The following is a 21,252-nucleotide window of genomic DNA, read 5'->3' on the forward strand; positions in this document are numbered from 1 at the left end:
TTTTCAGCTTCAAGCATCATCACCAACTACATTGTCCTCACATTGATATTTCGCACGACATAAGTTCTTGAGATTATGTTCTATGAGAATCACCCGTAAGATACACTTCATTTCAGTATTTCCTAGTGGACAGGCGCGCTTAAGGACACCTCAAGGATCAAAATTTCAAACACATAACTTTTGACACAATGCTCAGATTTCATCGTACTACATACACTACATCCTTCTCGGTTCGTCATGGCGGTTCAAAATCATGCATAATAAGTCAAATTCGGTCGAAAAATGGAAATTTTATTGTTGAGTGTACTTAAGCCCATATTCCAAAACACAGAAAATGACCAATTTCTATATTCAAAGTTGCATGTCTTGTGAAATACTTCTGATAAAATTTCCAAATCTAGTGAGAATGTGAAAATTGTCCCCCTCTACCCACTCCAATAAAAAATAATACTTTCAATTCCAAAACAATTTGGAAGTTAAAATTTAAAAAATGGCGATTTCAGTTTGTACATTTTTTTCGTAATTTTTCTGTTGATCAAGAGTTTCTAAAACGAGTCTGATACATCATAGAAACTTACAGTTGATTACAAATTGTAGATAAATTCATCCTCTACGAGCTCAGTTGCCTAAAATCCATCTTGAATCACTTTTCGCTATCATAGAACTGCCAAAACCGTTAATATGAGAAAAATATCTACAATTTCCGGATTTTTTTCAACAATCAAATCTCACTCTACGAACATATTCTTTCATGAATTGTTTACAGCAGATGAAATAGAAAATTCTATTGTACATTTCAAGATCATGTAATAATTTTTATAATAAGGGGTTACCGAGATACATAGCTTTGAATATAGAAACTGGACATTTCTTATGTATTGAATATGAAGTACCTCCACTCAACAATAAATTTTCTATTTTTTGACCGAATTTGACTGTTGATGCATGATTTTGAACCGCCTTGGCGAGCCGAGAAGAATTAAGTGTAGTAAGATGAAATCTGAGCATGTAAAGCAAGTGTGAGCAAGTAAATTATAAGTGTTTGAAATTTTGATCCTTGAGGTGTCCTCTACTGAGGCGTGCCTCTACTAGGAAATACTGAAATTAAGTGCATCTAACGGGTGATTCTTACCCATGAACTTATGTCATTGTGCGAAATATAAATGTGAGGACAAAGTAGATGGTGATGATGGTTGAAGCTGAAAATTAGGTGTTTTCCACAATACAAGGAGTATTGTACAGTCAGGTGTACCTGGAAATCTATATGACATAGAGCGCTCTACCTGATCTCAGATTGTGTAGCACAAAAATACGCCTAGAGGGATTTTGAAATATACATCTAAATTGTAACAATAGGAAGATATTGTTGATTAAAAACTAAAATTCATCAAAATTGATTTTTTCTTCAAATTTTACTCATTTTTGAAAAATTATAACAAAGTACTCATTGGTGATAGAGAGTTCCGATTGATCTAATTTTTTTCAGAATTATATAATCTGGGAGAGACTTGGCAGAAATAGCTGAAAACTGGAAAATGAGCCGAAAATATGAGGTTTTTGGGCTATCTTGTATCTAGCACAAGGAAATCTTGCATGAAGAAATTGGTTCTGGACTTCTCTTATGTACCCAAATAATATATTAAAAAATCAGAACTACAATATAAATTGCAAGCACACCCCCTTTTTTTTGTCTATATTGACTGGACTAATAGTATCATCCATAAAAACGTAGGGCAATAAATGATGTTTAAAAACATCGATGTTCAAAAACATCAATGTTTACTGTTCGATGTTTTTCACTTATCGATGTTAGGATGAAAAAAACATCAATGTTCAAAACATCGATGTTTTGTCTTTCGATACCCATCCCTAGTAGCGAGCTCGCTCCCGAGGAGGTAGTTTTTCTGGAAGCAGTTCACACCAAAAAACGTCCGCCAGCGGTAGTTTGGTTTTGTTCTTGTTTTGATGAGGCTGGTTCTCTAGAAGTGGGGGAAGGCCGGCAACCAGAGTGCTGTACTTCGTCTCGTGCAGTACTGTACTAGTGTCTATTGTCTATAGTCTGTACTAATGTGCGAGATAAATTACTTTTTACATGAAGAGGAGAAACCCAATTCTCCCTACACAGTTTGTAGCATAGTCACAGACGGACATCCTGCGCACAATTGGATGCGCCGTGTCATTTTGCTTCAGGTTCTTGTGATGAACACATCTCTGTAACATACACAAACATATCACTTTGGAACATTGCCAGTGGAGGGGAGCGAAGCATTACAAAGCTCTCACACAGACACAAAAGAAGGAGAATGCTGCTAGGTAGTGGGAGAGATTAGTGGAGGATAGAGCATTGGACCTCTCCGTCTTTGAGAAAGAGCCGTGTTAAAAGAAATTTATCTCGCACTTTAGTGACTGTAGTCTGTAGTAATTTCAAGTGAAAAATATACTGAAGAAGTTAAGAACATGGTAGTACTTACTTTCTTTTTGCAGAATATTGGAAATCTCATCCCACTCCCTATCTTTTCTCGTACCATCTTTATAATTGTCGTTTCTGAAATCCCATATTATGGGTCGTTTCCTCACTTCTTCAATTAGGTTCTCCATTGAAGCAATAGTTGATTAAGAATAGATGAAGATTAAAGAAATATAATTAAATAATTTAAATAAAATGATGAACAACGAAAATGACAATGCAACAACGGAAGACAATGCAAATGACAATAGCTCAATTCCGACTGCAACACAAAATGTTGCATCGCTGTAGGCATGCAAATGACTCATTGTCATGTGTGAGTCTCGGTATTCTGTGCATGTGCTACCGATGGCGAAGTTCTGGAGTTCGCTTTCCATGTTATTAGATTGGCCACGTCAGACCGTGCTCACTACCGCTAGCGGTACTCCCACTAGGAAACGTTTCAAAAGTTCGCCTGGCTCGCGAAGTGAAACTACCACCGAGGTACTACCTCCGCGGTAGCGAGCTCGGTGTGACCTGCATAACTTAATAACATGGAAGGCGAGTTTTTTGACTTCGCTACCGCCGCGGACGCGAGCTCGGTGTGACCTGCCCTTAAGCGGTGCACGGTTGAAATAAAGTTTATGTTGTAGTTGACATCAATAACGGCAGCGATTCTGTCCAACAAACCATATAAATCTTCACCTCAGTTGTACGGAACACCTGTAATTTCTATGTTGTCTTTCCTGCTAAACTGTTCCATATCTTTGATTTTGTCATCAAGAAGATGAACAGTCTTTTTCAGCTTGTCATTTTCTTCCCTAATTTTCAAAAATTCCCGACTTATGTGATTCATTATCAGATGCAAGCAGTGCGAGAGTGTCCTGCATTTTGGTGATAGCGCTATTGACACCTACAAGTTCATTCTTAATGTCAATTACATTAGTGGCCACTCCACCTATCTGCTTTTCCATGTTTGTCTGCATACTGGCTATGGACGCAAGGATTGCGTCTTTAGATGGTGATAACGACGAATCACTGTGGCTGGAATCAGACGAGTTTTCACCCAAACAAGAGTTGCATTTCCACGTATCCTTATCGAGTTTCGTGAAGTCAACTCTAACACATTTTATATGGAAAGTTGATTTACAGGTTGAGCACGTAAGCCTATCTTTTTGATGTTTGATTTTGTTTGCACAATTGGAACAAGACACCATCGTAGAAGTTGTTTGTATATTCTGATAGTCACTGACCACTATACACGCTGTCACACTAGACTTCACGACATAATTCTTTATAATAATAAAAAATAGATCACGATTCAACTTTTTGTATAAACACTCGTTATATGAGTACATGATAACGTATTACAACGACCGGCACGCCAGGCTGGAGACCTAGGCTAGAGCGAACCGATAACGATCTTCACTCATCGGCGTCTCGACAAGAACTTATTATGAATGGACTTCAATGGAAGAAAGATTCAGTGGGTTGGCTGCTTTTACATTTTTGGATAAGTGAAACGAAAAGTAAGCGACAGGCTATGCCAAAAAATCCAGAATAAGCAAGAGATCCATGGATAGGCTACCAGAGTCATCAAATTCCGAATCAACTTAATTTGGAATTTAATGCTCAATTGCATCAAGCAATAACAAAAATAAGATGATCAGTGCTAATTTTTGATAACTGTCAACGGGAAATATCAATTACCAATGAATAAAGTCGATGTCGACTCTTAAGCCCCGCCCAATATTCTACAAAATTCGCTGCAATCAGACTAATATTCTACAGAACACTTCCAACACATCAATTAATTATTCGAATGATTTGACTCAATAATTTTAATGACAACTTATGGCCTAATCTCAAAAACTATTTTAACAATTTTGATAGAATTTAGATGATAAATGTTTCACAAAAATAATATTATCTTTTAGTTCCCGTAGCGAAGCACGGGTGCCCTGCTAGTCATAAATATAATTATAAAAATTGAGCAGGAAGTTTAAGAATTGATCTGGAGCTGATTTGTAAAATTCTGCCGGTATGCCGTCAGTGCCCGGAGCTTTATTACATTTTGCCTTTTTCAATACCAAATTCAGTTCTTCTATCGTTATTACTTTCCTTGCCCTATTACCATAGGTAAGAAAAGTATTGCTTTCCAAAAAAAATTAAGGTACTCTAATTTCAAGTTTTCTATACGTTTCAAGGTCTGGTTAATAGAAAATAACTGGTTAATAGATTAAGCAAAATACACAGCGCGGTTACAGTAGGCCTAACTTACAGTTTGTTGTTTTGTTCAAAAGTGAGCTAAAATATTTCTGAAAATAATTTTCAGCTGATAATTTCTTTTAAATATTTTCTTATTTGAAAAAAAAATGGGAACAGCTGTTATTCAAATCCATGCTTTATTTGCAATCAGCTACAACCTATGAGTTATTAGTTCTCTTCTCATAAAACAGCAAATTTTTGTGGTATAATGTACTACCATAAGAATACATTTTATTCAAATTTAGTTTACACAGCTTACATAATTCTTTTCAGAAGTAAATTCTCTTCAATTTATATTGCTAAAAATTATTTGTTTACTGGTCATTAAAGAAATTTATTGGGCAACAAACGTAGAAGTCTGTGTTTTTCTACTTAGATTTTTTGCATATTTCAACTTTTTTCTCAAACATTACTCACACTAAAGCTTCCAGACTAGTTTTATTCAATTTTTCAGTTATTTTTCCATATGAATTCACCATAAGTTAATCAAAAACTAGTCCCCAAACAATTCATCATCAGTGCATTTCTCCAGAGGAACTGAATTCCGGGCGAAATCTTTCACCCTGTATAGCTCGCTAATGAAGCGTTTATGGATATATGTTTATAAGAACTTTTCTTCTTATTTTTACCTCTACTATCACGTATTAAATTATTTTACCATAATTAAGAATCACCCTGTATATACACATATACAGTAGTCTGATCGTAGTTGCAAATATTTTGCCGCCAATCGTCATTATGTTATTCCCCTAAATTATTCTCGTTCAAGAATGAGGCTCACAGTTCAATGAGCAAGGAAAGTTGTGTGAGTGTACCACACCAGATTTTTTTTTACATTTAGTTTTTCGTCCTCTATGAACGGTATGGCATATGCTATTTCATCTGCCTCAACTTCAATGGAAAGTAACTTTTTTAAAATGTTTGACCCAGCTTTCAATATCTATCTGGCCTGTACACTTGAAGGATGTTCTTTCTAAACTTCTTCACCATGTCATTCTCATAGAATAAAAATATCATAATTCTTTAAGAAATCAAGAAAATAATTTGAACTCACCTTCTCACTAAGACCCGCTACATTGTAAGCCATCCCACTTGATTCATTTATTTCTTTTACATGGCAATACGACCTTATCCTATTCATTAGACTGTTTATTTGAGCGCTCATTAGATTGTTCATCCTTCTTCAAAACATTATTATTTCATTAAAGTCCATCTTCAAAATCCGGTTCAATCTCTCCAGCCCATCCTCGTTTCCACACCGTAGACCATCCTCCGCCTCCCACGTGAAGATATGAAATTATCCTCAAATATGTGAAGTACCTCAACAATCAGCTGTTCCCCCTTCACAACAGTGCTCCGCACGCCACTCATCTTCAATATTTCTTTTTTGAGTAGAAATAGTCTATTACGCCGTATTCTTGTCGGAAGCGAATAGTCTTTATGCACTACATATCCAGTTCCTTTCAGTTTCCCTGTATTCGCTAGAACTACATCAATGTTGCGATCCACCGGGATATGAACAATAATCTGTGCATTTTCTCTTTTTTTGCCCAAGATGTGAGCACTATTGACACCCACTTGTATATTACACTTCAGTACATTTGTACAAAATTCCTTTACTATCTCACAACAGTCCTCGTTACTTTTGAATTTTAGTCCCCTGAAGATTAAATTATTACGTCTTGATCAAGCTTCGTATCTGTCTAATCTATGCATAATTTTGATATTATTTTCCATTTACAGACGTTGTAATTCTTCCTTCATCAATTTGTTTTCTTCGGTGATGTTTGCTAGTAGGTTTGTTATTCCCAACACATCGTTCTTTGTAGCCAATTCATTGAATTTTTCATTAAATAACTTTTCAATTGTTAATTCTATAGTTTGTATCAAATCGTCATTTTTCTAATTACACCCTTTCTTAGCGGCACGTGAGCTCTCAGGCGAGGAACTCATAGTACGATCACGTTTCTCATCTCGCTGTTGCATTGTAATGAATTTATCCATACGAGCAGTTGTATCTCGAAACTTCTCTAAGTTCACACACACACACACACACACACACACAACACACACACACACACACACACACACACACCACACACACCACACACACACACACACACACACACACACACACACACACACCACACACACACACACACACACACACAACACACACACACACACACACACACACACACACACCACACACACACACACACCACACCACACACACACACAACACACACACACACACACACACACACACACACACACAACACACACACACACACACACACACACACACACCCACACACTTGATTCAGATTTACTTGTTTTAAGAAACCATTGCAGTTTCGAACATCGGGGTGGTCCTGGGGGGAAGAAATCCCGGCTGTTACATTGACCTGTTGTTATCTTTTCTTAAATATTAATAAATAATTTATCAATTTAAAATGTCTAGAAGAAATCCTAAATTCCTAAATAAACTTAGAGCTTTCTGTCCTATCGTACCGTGACGTGTCGTCCTGGAATGTGAGTGTGAGCGCAGTTATCAGGTCTGGCTTCCGTCGATACACTAATCCAATCAACCCAACAGAGAACATTCTGTTTTGTCATGTTGGCGAAAAATCGGTGTGTTGAAATTATCAAAATAAACTACCATAATGCAGATTTCCTACAAACTTCATTTCTCACTTTTCATGATTTTAGAAATCAATTTCTTTTCAATAATATTAGTTGCAATTTTGATCATCAGATTAAAAAAGAAAAAATCTGGTGTGGTACACTCACACAACTTTCCTTGCTAATTGAACTGTAAGCCTCATTCTTAAACGAGAATGATTCAGGGGAATAACATAATGACGATTGGCGTCAACATATTCGAAACTATACGATCAGACTACTGTCTATGTGTTTATATATCATTGTTTTCAGAGTACTTTTTCCTTTGTGTAAAATTGTGAAATTCGATGATTTTTTTAAAAGTCGTCAAAACAGCTGTTCTACATATGAAATATCTCGACTATATTGTGTTCTTTTTATAAACTGCTCTACCTACCTACCTCATGCACGAGAAGGATAAAAGACTCATGTCAGTTTACAAAGTCCATTTCTCAAGGATGGGGTGGACCCCATTAGTTTCCCAGGAAATAGACTCATGCCAGTTGATAGAGCTGATAAATAACTATACAGGGTATGAATTTGAAATAAATCGGTCAAGTCATTTTTGAGAAAATCGTGAAAAACATGTTTTTTTAGTAACTATCCGCCATTTTTCTCAAGAATATTACGGAGCTCCTGCAATTTTCCAAGAAATGAAACTCATGTCAGTTGATAGGGCTTATAAATAGCTATCCATGGTATAAATTTAAAGAAAATCGTTAGAGCAGTTTTCAAGAAAACCGTGAAAAACATGTTTTTTTAGTAATCATCCGCCATTTTTCTCATGAATATTACGGAGCTCCTGCAATTTTCCTAGAAATGAGACTCATGTCAGTTGATAGGGCTTATAAATAGCTATCCATGGTATAAATTTGAAGAAAATCGTTAGAGCCGTTTTCGAGAAAACCGTGAAAAAAAAGTTTTTTTAGTAATTATCCGCCATTTTTCTCATGAATATTACGGAGCTCCTGCAATTTTCCCAAAAATGATACTCATGTCAGTTGATAGGGCTTATTAATAGCTATCCATGGTAAATATTTGAAGAAAATCGTTAGAGCCGTTTTCGAGAAAACCGGGAAAAACATGGGTTTTTGATTGATTTGAAACTTCTTTATTGTCAATACAATTTTACAAAACAAAAATATATAAATAACCTTCAAAACAATAAAGCCCAAAGGTAAAAACCTGTTTGGGAAACATAATTTTTAAATATATACACACAACTCTCGAGAATAACATCAGCCGGCCTTAAAAACTAATAACAATTTGAATTTCAGCGGAACCTCTAAACTATTGTACTATATTTAGAATAAGCTTCCTTATCTTTATATAATAACAAGGTTACAGTTCAATTATACTACAATATTAAAATATTTGTTAATGTCGTCCTCCATTAAAAGATGCTTACGGGTTTTTTCAAAAAAATATTCTTCACCTGACAATCTTTGATATCAATCGGTAGGTGATTGAAGAATGTTGGTGCTAAAAAAAGATAGAATTTGAAGAAATTTTTTAGTAATTATCCGCCATTTTTTCCGCCATCTTGAATTGAATTTCATTGAATTTCTTATTGTCGGGTCCTCATGGTATAAGGACCTTAAGTTTAAAATTTCAAGTTGATCGGTTAATTAGGAATGGAGTTATCGTGTTCACAGACACACATACACACACACAGACCAACACCCAAAAATCATGATTTTGGACTCAGGGGACCTTGAAACTTATAGAAAACTTGAAATTGGGGTACCTTAATTTTTTTTGGAAATCAATACCTTCCTTACCTATGGTAGTAGGGCAAGGAAAGTAAAAATCTGGTGTGGCGCACTCACACAACTTTCCTTGCCGTTATGAAAATTTATCACCTGACGCTAGTGTTCACGCGCATCTCGAGTCTACTATTCAAAGATCCAAGCCAGCTGGTGACAGGACAATAACGCTAGAGACACACGAAGTCTGCTATCTCTTCATAGTGAATGATTTAATAGAATTATTTACAGTTGCCAACAGTTTGCAATTGAAATCATAACATTTTCTCGAATTTCGAGCTTATTTTAAATTTTAGGTGAAAATGTTACCAAACATTAATTGTAGAAATTTTCATGCTCAATCTTTTCAACTTGAATTTTTGTATTTAAATATTGTATCTGAAGCCTGATAATTGAGAATCTAAAATCAAACTTTGCATAGATGGGGCGGAGCTCCTGAAATTTTTACAGATATGGGACTTGTGGCAGTTGATAGAGCTTATCAATGACTATTTTAGGTATAAATTTTAGATCAAAATCGTTGGAGCCGTTATCGAGAAAATCGCGAAAACCCCTGTTTTTGAGAACATTTTCGCCATTTTATCCGCCACATTGAATTGCATTAGATCGAAATTTTTCGTTTCGAATCCTTATATTGTAAGGACCTCAAGTTCCAAATTTCAAGTCATTCCGTTAATTATTGGGAGATGAGATATCGAGTACACCTTAGACCAGTTATAGAATAGAAACGCCCCATTGTATATTCATACTGAAAGTTGATGAAGCCAACATCTACTGCTATATCGCCAAATCGTGACGTCAGCATCGGATTGAAAAATTTTCTGTAGTTTGTTTACATTGTTTTCCATAGCAGATTGTGTCTATTTCAGCAGGAGCGCAGTGGGAGTTTACCATTATAATGAATAATAATTTACATTCTTCTGAAATAGAGACAATCTGCAAGTTTTCTATCCGATGATGACGTCACGATTTGGCGATATAGCAGTAGATGTTGGCTTCAGAGGCTAGACTTCCCAGCGTGTCTATTCTATAACTGGTCTAAGGAGTACACATACACACACACACACACACACACACACACACACACACACACACACACCACACACACACACACACACACACACACACCACACACACACACACTTTCTTTAACCGGAGAAAGTACTTTAAGGATACCCATCTCTCTCTCTCTCTCTCTCCTCTCTCTCTCTCTCTCTCTCTCTCTCTCTCTCTCTCTCTCTCTCTCTCTCTCTCTCTCTTCTCTCTCTCTCTCCTCTCTCTCTCTCTCTCTCTCTCTCTCTCTCCTCTCTCTCTCTCTCTAGGATATTTTTTATATTCTTTCTGAAGAATGGACATTGATATGTCCAAAGCTCCGCCAATTTATGTAGATGCATAACAATATAATTATCAGCTATAGTTATTATATTATTACAAATTGCTTTTTCATATCATATAGAGTTCAATAATTATTATTTTCTAAGTCTATATTATGTAAATTCATCTATAATTTTGCTGTATTGTAAGCTATTGTATATAAGTGTATAAGCCAGTATACAGGGTGAATCTTAATTATGTTAAATAATTTAATACAGGATAGTAGAGGTGAATATAAGAAAAAAAAATTCTCATAAACATATATCCATAAACGCTTCATTAGCAAGCTATACAGGGTGAATGTTTTCGTCCGGAATTCAGTTCCTCTGGTGAAATACACCGATGCTGAATTGCTTGGGGACTGGTTTTTGAAAAACTTTAGCTGGATTCATATGGAAAAATATCTGAAAAAATGAATAAAACTAGTCTGGAAGCTGTAGTGTGAGTAGCTTTTGAGGAAAAGTTGAAATATGCAAAAAATCTAAGTAGAAAAACACAGACTTCTACGTTTGATGCCCAATAACTTTCTTTAATGACCAGTAAACAAATAATTTTTCGCAATAATATTATTAGAGAATTTAATTCTGAAAACAATCATGTGAGCTGTGTGAACTAAATTTAAATAAAAGTTGAATAAAATGTATTCTTATCAAGTAGACAGCATATCTTGCATTCCAATTGTGTTGTTTGTCCAGTAAGTGCTTTTGAAATTCACACAGGCTCTGAGTAACGCAAACGTCATGACTTGCCAGTTTGAGTAAGTATTATAAAACCACAATTCATCACAATTCATTGTAAAATCATTATGAATGTATACTAGATGAATGTATAATAATGTATTGATATGAAAACTTCGATTAATTTGTAGTAGAATGTCAGGGGCTACGTTCATTTTTCACTGTTACCATATGGTAACGCTAGGACAATACATTAGCACAATCCGAAACAGGGTTGTGGATTGAATTTTTCGTTCCTTTCCAGGCAAGGCCTTACTGTTGAAGCTGCAATAGACATTCTTACTGGAACTTATGATGATGATGAACTTGGCAATGTTGAAGCTTTATACATTGCCCCTCCTGATTCAAACGTCCTCACTGATGAAGACTCAGCAGGTGAAGATGAGAGTGGATTAGTCGACAATCTTTCAGGCAGACAACTTTCAGCTGATGCAGAACTCAGAATAACTGGTAATAATTATCTTCAAAACGCATCAACTGAAGAAAATATCAATCGTCTAGATCACACTTCTGGATCGGAGCAGGCAACCAAAACAGGAGAGAATTCAAAAATATTGTCACAGACTAGTCACAATGATAACATCCGGACCAATCTTCCACAAACTTATGATGATAGGCCAAGAAAGAAACTCAAAAAGACTACAGCTGTACAAAAGAAAAGCTCAGAAGCATTAGAACAAATGCAGACTGATAAAAGACAACGTAATTTTGATGGTGTAATAGGAGAGTTATTATCTGATATACGTACAGAAAGACAAGCAAAGAAGAAAAAGAAACCTATCACAAAAAAATGGAATACAGAGGCAGACATTGAGGCAACAAACCTGCCATTTCCCAAGGCAGACTTTTCTAGATATAGAGACTTTTCAGCTTGTGAACTATTTGAATTATTCTTTGATGATGATGTATATGATATGCTAGTGAGGGAGACAGCAAGATATGCCATATTCAAAAATCAACAAAATCCAAACATTACAAAAGAAAATATTAAATGTTTCATTGGAATTTTAATTTTTAGTGGTTATCATACACTCCCTGGTAAGAGATACTATTGGGATTCCCAGACAGATATGAATCAACCATTTATAGTCAATAGTATGAGGCGTAATAAATTTGATCAAATTATGAGCCTAATTCATTGTGCAGATAATAATAATATTGATACTGGAGACAAACTGTACAAGCTTAGACCACTTATCTCTATGCTGCAAAGTAGATTTCAAGAGCATTTCATACCAGTTCAATATTTGTCGTATGATGAAAGTATGATTGAATACTATGGACGTCATGGATGCAAACAATTCATCAGGGCGAAGCCTATCCGTTTCGGATACAAAGTTTGGTGTGTGAATGCGCCATTGGGCTATTTGATGAATTTCGAAATATATCAAGGAAAATCACTGAACATGCCCTCTGAGTATGAAGAGCTCTTTGGAAAATCCTCTGCTCTACTTGTAAAAATGCTTGAGAAATTGCCTGGAGATAAAAAAGATCTCCCTTACATCTGTGTTTTTGATAATTTATTCTCAAATTTCCCTCTTTTGAAATTTCTTCGTGAAATAGGATATGGTGGCATCAGTACCATAAGAGAAGATCGACTACCCCCATGCTGTCCATTACTTCCAAAGAAAAATATTCAAAATAAATTTAGAAGAGGCCATTGTGTATCTGCACTGAATATGGATGATGGAATCCTAGTTTGCAAGTGGCATGACAATGGGGTTGTGAGTCTTGCATCCAACACCCATGGAGTACAACCAATAGGAAAAGTGGAAAGGTATTCACAAGCCGAGAAGAAAACTATTCTTGTTGATAGGCCCAATCTTGTGAAAATTTATAATGAGAATATGGATGGCACTGACCGATTAGATGAAAATGTGGCAAATTATAGAATAAGTGTTCGTGGGAAAAAATGGTACTGGCCAATATTCACGTGGCTCATTGATGTTGCCATCCAAAATGCGTGGCAATTCAGTAGAAGCAGTGGAGTGAAGCAGCCTCAACTTGACTTCAGGAGGGAAATTGTTCAATCATATATCACGAGATATGGTGAAGTGTCAAAGGGTCCTGGTAGGCCAATGACGTCGAGACAATCATTGTCATGCAACCGAATCTCTGATGACATAAGATATGATGGAGTAAATCACCATGTAGTGAGTGTACCCGACAAAAAAAGAAGGAGATGTGCTGGAGAAGAATGTGATTCCAGCATCTGTACTATGTACAAAAAATGTAATTTTGGACTTTGCATAAAATGTTTTGACATGTTTCATACAAAAACTTTTATTTGAACTGATAATTAATATTTTTATTGTTATCACTATTATTTTCTGGAAGTAATAAGCTATGGAATAATAAAAGATCTGGTAATAATACTTAGACTATATTGCTTTCAAATCCTGCATAATTTCACTGTATGTACTCATCTATGCTAGTGTATTGTCCTAGCGTTACCATATGGTAACAGCCAATTTTGGCAAACACACAAGGTGGAGACTGTTGAAAAGACTTAAAATGGTCTATACACATCCCAACACTACTAAAAAAACACTTTTTTGAAAAAAATCACTGGAAAATTTATTTGGGGTAAAATGGGAACTTAACTTGTTCTTCTAACTCAACAGTCATAGTAGATCGGGGTCTGCCTGCATAAATGTGCTCTTTGGATATCAAAGAACTTGTTTCAGACAGACGTTGATGAATAGTGGCAAAAACCTTGAACTTGGACATACTCGGTTAGGAAAGTTCTCTTGATACAAATGTCTTGCTTCAGTACTATTACAGTAGTGTCCCATTCCATACATTAAATGCATGTCAGCTAATTCGGAGTATGAATAATGTCTAAAATTACATGCTATTTTTTTAAAAAGTTAACACTTAACTCAAAATCAGAGTGAAATGGTTACAAATAACTGGTTAATAGATTAAACAAAAAACACAGCGCGGCTACAGTAGGCCTAACTTACAGTTTGTTGTTTCGTTCAACAGTGAGCTAAAATATTTCTGAAAATGATTTTCAGCTGATAATTTCTTTCAAATATTTTCTTGTTCAAAACAAAATAAATCAGTTGTTATTAAAATCCATGTTTTATTGCAATCAGCTACAACCTATGAGTTATTACTTCTCTCCTCATAAATTAGCAAATTTTTGTTGTGTATGTATTACATAAAAATACATTTTATTCAACTTTTATCCAAATTTAGTTTACACAGCTTACATGATTCTTTCCAGAATTAAATTCTCTACAATTTTTATTGTGAAAAATTATTTGTTCACTGGTCATTAAAGAAAGTTAATGGGCATCAAACGTAGAAGTCTGTGTTTTTCTACTTAGATTTTTTGCATATTTCAACTTTTTTCTCAAAAACTACTCACACTACAGCTTCCAGACTAGTTTTATTCAATTTTTCAGATATTTTTCCATATGAATCCAGCTAAAGTTTTTCAAAAACTAGTCCCCAAACAATTCAGCATCGGTGTATTTCACCAGAGGAACTGAATTCCGGGCGAAATCTTTCACTCTGTATAGCTCGCTAATGAAGCGTTTATGGATATATGTTTATGAGAACTTTTTTTCTTATTTTTACCTCTACTATCACGTATTAAATTATTTTACCATAATTATGAATCACCCTGTATATATAGATTGAATTAGATATTGCTATTATTGATTTATACGTTAGAATATATATAATGCACCAGAAGCTGCTTTCAGTTCGGCAATCCAATTTTCGACACATTTCCTCGGTGATTCTGTATTGTGATTGGTCAAGAAGCTGTATCGCAAAGAAGCCATTGCGTGAAATGAACTTTCAAGTATATTTTTGAAAATCCATTACGAGAAAGCAGCTCTTATGGGATAACTTAGTCCAATTGTGTTTTTTGGAGCAATTCCTAAAGAATTTGTATTATTATTATTTATTATACGTTTTATTTGTAATAAAAATCAATACTTTTTCATTGTGGATGATGCCCACATGAGATTCCGGTTTGAGCGTGGGTATTGGAAAGTGTTCGGTTGTTTTGATGAGATTATCAAACATCCATGCCTACCTGTGGGATTCGAACCCACGACCAGGTAGCGCTAATAGACTGGGCTGCAACGCCTTGGTCGTCTCGGTTAATCTTTATTTACCAGTAAAATTAAGATGTTTTGTCAAAAGCAGTATTTTTTTCGAATGTGAAATTCAAATGAATTAATCTCAATGTGATAATCTATGGATACAGATACAATTGAAATGCATAAAAAATTCCAATAACTCTTGCAATTACTTTCCATATTCAATATCATGACGTGGTCTCATCATTTTTGAGTCGAATAATATTATGTTTTGTCTTCTTACACTGTCTTTTGACTTGTTCAGGAATCGTATGCGTACAAAGACCCCATCACCGAATTCGTCGAGCATTTGTACGTGAATTTTGACTTTGAAGGAGCCCGTCAAAAGTTACACGAATGCGACGAGGTCATTAACAGTGACTTCTTCCTTGTCGCCTGCCTTGAAGAATTTGTCGAAAACGCCAGACTCATGATCTTCGAGACGTTCTGTAGAATTCACCAGTGCATCAGTATAGGGTCAGTTGACATTTCTTCATGATAAATTCATTTATTGTTCCAGTAAGCCCTCCCGGGCTGATGAACTTGCAAATCTCAGCAGGATTTTGTCAATCCTGAGCAAAGTTATTATCAAAGCCCTAGTTTTAATGAAATGCATGGATGTGTTGAGATTATATGATTATCATACATGATTTGATATAAAATTATAATATATGTTTTCAATGATGATTAAAAGAGTTTAAAATGGATGAGAAATATTTTAAACCATTTGAAACATAACAAAATAATTCAATATGATGATTGGGTAATTGCGGATATTCAATGTAAAATATTTAGCTGCCCATTTTACCTATAATTTAATTGAACATTTTGTAAAGGGAAAATCTTAAATTCCATTACTCAGGTCATTCTTGTTCTTCAACTCTATTCCATTGTTAATTTAATAGACTAGAGTAGAAAAACATTTAATCCAGGATTCAGTTTGCATAATGGTATAATAATACAAAACGTGTGATTTGTAATGATAACTTACTACAATATTTTCATATCCACCGTTTTTGCTACCCTGTTGTATCCTCGAATAGGATCGTGTGAGTCACTTTTGTTGACCAACAAACTTTGATATGTTGAATACTCCCAATCATTTTATTTGAATAAAAAACTACAAATATGTTCCCGCTAAACCTGAGAAGGTTTTTTTCTGCAGGTGCATATTCTATAATACTATACAAAATAAAAAGGAATGCTTACTATGAGATAAAATAAAGATGTTATTGTTGAAAATCAAACTAAAGTACAGGAATTTGGAGAGGAAGAAAAAGGATGCATAGCATTTTGAAGTTGACTGGTATGTGATATATTATATGGAAGAACATACTGTACTTTAACTGGAGCTTCGCTATGCGCGTTCATATTATTTACTGTATTAATAAAAGAAACTTTTTTGGAATAACATAGACCCACTTATTTCAGCTGTTTCAATAGTTAAGTTAAATTTTTTGAGAAGTAATAATTGAAAATTGTGTCACAGATGGCACTTTATTGGGTGGTTCAACCAAACCGCACAATTAAGACGCGGTGCACACCAGGGAACGTGTTTCACGCTCACTAAAGATAATACTTTCTTCAGTTTCACGAAGTTTATACTGTAAATTTTGTTTTTGGTGACTGAAAGAAGTTGATAGAAACGTTCATCCCTTTATCAGAGATCGGCAATACAACTGATGCGTATTACACTCAATCTCTGATAAATTTAAGGATTTCAGTCGTCTGTTGGAATTAGTCTCCAAATAACAAAATATGACTTCAACTGAAGATTCTGTTTTCTGATTTTGTCTACTGTCTTTGGGTATTATCTCAGTCATTTCTTTGAAAATGTTGATGGTGTTTTGTGTATTGATGGTTTTGTTTTGTATTTGCAGGATGCTCGCTGAAAAGCTGAACATGAAGCCAGATGCGGCTGAGTGCTGGATAGTGAACCTGATCCGGCAGGCGAGACTGGATGCCAAGATCGACTCGAAGCTAGGCTACGTGGTGATGGGCACCCCTCCCCTCTCGCCCTATGAGCAACTCATCGAGAAAATCGATACCCTCTCAATGCGATCGGACACACTGCAGGCTCTCATTGAGCGCAAGGTGAAGGAGCATAGACAAGAATCGTTTATGTACGGCTGATAGCATTCAATCAATCAATCACTATCAGATTTTCTATTGAATTTTTCGAACCAATAAAATAATATGCTACAGAATTATTGTCTGGAATCGATTTTTGCTTATTTTCTAATTAATTTAGGGCTTAGGAGAGTATGAGAGTCTTGCTCTATTTCTTCTATTCAATCATTAACACAATATATGACGTTTTTTACCAAACTAACTTACAGGTATGACAGGCATTCCATATTTCACCAAATCAACATGTTGTTTCTTTCATTTCTCTCAATAATTTTCTTAAATGAGATTGAACACAAATGACAAAGACTGCAGACATGAATGAGATATGAATGAACTAAACTCTTAAAAAATATTTAACATTCTTTATATTCATGCCAATAATATACAAACATTACCCAATGAACACATGAATAATTAATAGCATTTTAATAGTAGTCCATCTACGACCATTCAAGCAAAGTATCACATTGCTGACTTATTTTAAGATTAAAAATCAACCAAACTAGCCCATATGGTAAGAAGATTAAAATAACAATAGTTAAAAAGCTACTCAGAGAGAATGGACAATAAACGTGGAATAATGAAAACAAGAAAACTGAAAACAAGATGTAATTAAAACTTGATAAACCTAGAACTTGATGAAATGAAAACTTGAAGAACTGAAACCTTAACGAAATGCTAATTTGAAAACTTGAACTAAAAACCTGACGGAGTGAGAACTTGGCGCAATGAAAACTTGACATAATGGATAGGTACTTTATTTAGTGAAGACTTGACAGACTGAAACCTATTGCCAGTATCAGAAACCGTGTTTTAATGTTGATGCTACGGAAACCGTGTTATGAAGTTCAAGTCGTTGCATAATGTTCATAATAAGGTAGGTTTTCGTTTGTGCGGATCTGCGTTCGAAGTCAAAAAAGCAACTATCCAAAACAATAGATTGGATCTATTTGTATAATATCCATTCAGTTGATAGCGTATTTATTATTAAAATCACTTTTTTATTAAATGGAATGACGTACGTATCTAATACGTACTAATATCAGCTGAGTGCATACGATACAAATATATACGATTTATTCTTTGGGAAAGTTGCTATTTAATTTTGACTAATTGCTTGCGCAACCGAACGCGGATCCGCACAAACGAAAAACGAAAACCACCTTTAAAGTATAGTTTTGAAACTCCATTGCGAAAAGACCCCTGTAAAGATGTATTTTCGTTCGTGCGTAAACTTTTGCAGTCTACGACGATAAGCATTGTTGACATTCATATTGTCCAAATTTCAAGTGTGCTAAAACAGCTGATCAAAAAACTTTTCATTATTAATTTGTGTTTATTATTCAAGAATCAAAACATTTCTAATGATATCAACATATTGCCTTTTAAAAGTATAAACTCAACCTCACCTATTAAAACATAATTGAACATAATGTTTTAGGTTATTTAGAAAAATTGAAATCCACCAAATCTGAGATTCTTACCCTGTCGTGGTCGACGACGGCCTTTACGCACAAACGAAACCCCAGCTTTATGATATGATTGTGATGTTGTAATGTTTTCATTACAACATGGTCGTAGATAATAATAGTTTATGCAACTGTATTATTGAGTTTATTATAATGTAATGAGAGTATGTAAAGCATGAATTAGATGTAAGTTAAGATACGAGCTAAGCTAAGCTAGCGAGTGTCTTATACATCTTACAAATGTTAACTTTTACATCTCATGAATTTTAACTTTTACATCTAATTTTTTTTCATCTTACGAATGTTAACTTTTTGGTGAGAGCTACTCTTATTTATCTTGATATCACTATTTATTGGAAAATGTATTTAGTATTGTGAAGTGCTGCTCTGCTGCAAAGTTACCAAGTCGCTTCTGTCTTTTATTCCTCTCTCCCAATCCGAATGCTGCAATATGCTCGCTCACCAGTTTTCCTTTTCTCACTTTTGCGTTGAAATCACCCATTGTGATATTTAGATCTTGCTTTGGTAATTCCTTTGTTATTTCCAATACCTGGGCATAAAATTCTTCCACTTCATCATCAGTTGCATCGCATGGACGATGTTAACTGGCACTGGATAGCATGCCAACTGAAGTAATAGCATTCTGTCTGATGAAGGCACAAAGTTTGTCACAGTCTATTACTATTCAGATTAAGATAAGTTCAATTTCTTCAGGATTTCTTCGTAGAAAGCAAAGTAAAGAGCAGTGGTGAGTGCAGCTTTCACTAGACTGGGACTGAGCCCTTTGAATAAGCCCAACACATTTTCTCCCTCAAATGTCCCCTTGAAGCAGTTAATCAGTCCTTTGCAAGTGAAATTCTGTAAAACAATGAGAATTTATATCAGATAAATTTATTCATTCATTTTTATTCATTTATAAAATAAGTACATTAATAGGGAAAGAAAAATAAGGTAACCTTGTGCTATTCCTCTCCCAAATTTAGATAACACATATTGATGTATGCGAATCATATCGCTGTGCCCTAACCAATTATTTCAGACGGACTCCCATATATCAGTCCAAGTGTATGTGTCTGAGAAAATATTATTCTCATGAGTTCTTATGGGATATTACTGATTCAGCACGGCTAAACGAGGATAAATAGTCCCTTCAGAACTCATTTGAATAATATTTTCACTTTACCGGACACGTAAAGTGATACTGATCACTTACATGAGAGTCCATTCTTTAAACAAAGCTTTGTCATAGAGATAGAAATATGATTGTGTAATCACTTTATTAGTTTAAAGATGAATGGAAAAAAATATTAACTCTTGGAAGAAACATTAGTATGGTATCAAATTTTAAAATTTGTATTTTAGAAATCAAGTGGGTATGAAATAACACAACAATGGGTTACAGATTCCATGAAATTTTCTTGTTAAAAAGGTATCAACTTCTCATTATACAGAAAGTTTTCGAACTCCCTATCAATATTGTAGGGCATTCCTGAGTAAAAGACATAACTATATATCATATTTTCAAACTTTCCAAATGTCCTTGGTTACTCACACAGCCACCATTTTTTTTTTTTTTTTTTTTTTACTTAGGTAGATTAAGTAGATAATTGATAATTGTGTTACAGTTATAATATACCAGTGATGCTGAAAATTATGTGAACTAATTCTAGCTCTATTCATTGAGTCGTTTCTAGATGATGGCGTTATTACTGCTCTTTTAATTGTACTACACAAAAACTATGAAAAACAGAAAGTTCAACTCGTCGACAAGTTGAAAATAACGAATGGTTTTAAAAGTAGGGATTATTACCTTTCCGTAGCCAACTCGGGCGTATTGGAAGTTTTGAAACTGCAGTCTTTTTCTTACCAAATCCCAAGGATAAGTTACGAGTTTTGACATTACACCAGACAATGATCCACAGATAAGTTCTCCTGAGGGGATAAGTTTTGTTTCAGAGTCTTTCTCTCTCATATAGTCTGTAAAAAAAATAAATGCAATTTGAAGCATAACATTTTGAAGTACTTACGTCCATCTGATAGCATAGACACGATACAGTGGGCCCTTTACTATCCAACAGTAAACTTTACTAACCAACACTAACTTACGTTCCAAATCAAACCTGAATAGACAGCTGACTTGCTTGGTAGGCCAAGTCAGTTGAACAGTTCACCAGACTTCGAACAGCATTAGGCCCGCCCACAACAAACCCATTCACGTTCTGACGTCGAATTGAAGGATTTCAATTTGGACAAAATTTCGTATAGTGAATGACCAGCTTAATAATAAATATGAAATAA

The 21,252-nt window shown here is 34.9% G+C and overlaps 3 protein-coding genes across 3 annotated transcripts in view; 2 read left to right on the top strand and 1 right to left on the bottom strand.

Moving 5' to 3' along the window:
* The window catches only part of LOC111060060 (eukaryotic translation initiation factor 3 subunit E-like), a 79,998-nt gene extending 62,433 nt beyond the window's left edge, over positions 1-17,565 (top strand). Inside the window, exons 5-6 of the mRNA XM_039428282.1 lie at positions 15,621-15,832; positions 17,236-17,565. Coding sequence (XP_039284216.1) covers positions 15,621-15,832; positions 17,236-17,488 — 465 coding nt within the window. The 3' untranslated portion in view covers positions 17,489-17,565. The remainder of the gene's footprint in view (positions 1-15,620; positions 15,833-17,235) is intronic.
* On the top strand, positions 11,185-13,933 carry LOC120351345 (piggyBac transposable element-derived protein 3-like). Its single transcript, XM_039428278.1, has 2 exons — positions 11,185-11,275; positions 11,500-13,933. Exons 1-2 carry the CDS (start codon positions 11,259-11,261, stop codon positions 13,544-13,546), a joined length of 2,064 nt encoding a protein of 687 aa, XP_039284212.1. The 5' UTR covers positions 11,185-11,258; the 3' UTR covers positions 13,547-13,933.
* A 739-nt stretch (positions 17,566-18,304) lies between the features above and the next one.
* Positions 18,305-21,252, bottom strand: part of LOC120351347 (mitochondrial thiamine pyrophosphate carrier-like) — a 33,560-nt gene continuing 30,612 nt past the window's right edge. Inside the window, exons 2-3 of the mRNA XM_039428288.1 lie at positions 20,765-20,931; positions 18,305-19,812 (exon numbers count right to left, since the gene is read on the bottom strand). Of these exons, the coding sequence (XP_039284222.1) occupies positions 19,645-19,812; positions 20,765-20,931 (335 nt within the window). The 3' untranslated portion in view covers positions 18,305-19,644. The remainder of the gene's footprint in view (positions 19,813-20,764; positions 20,932-21,252) is intronic.

The sequence above is a fragment of the Nilaparvata lugens genome, chromosome 5 (assembly GCF_014356525.2).
Source record: "Nilaparvata lugens isolate BPH chromosome 5, ASM1435652v1, whole genome shotgun sequence".
Lineage (NCBI taxonomy): Eukaryota > Metazoa > Arthropoda > Insecta > Hemiptera > Delphacidae > Nilaparvata > Nilaparvata lugens.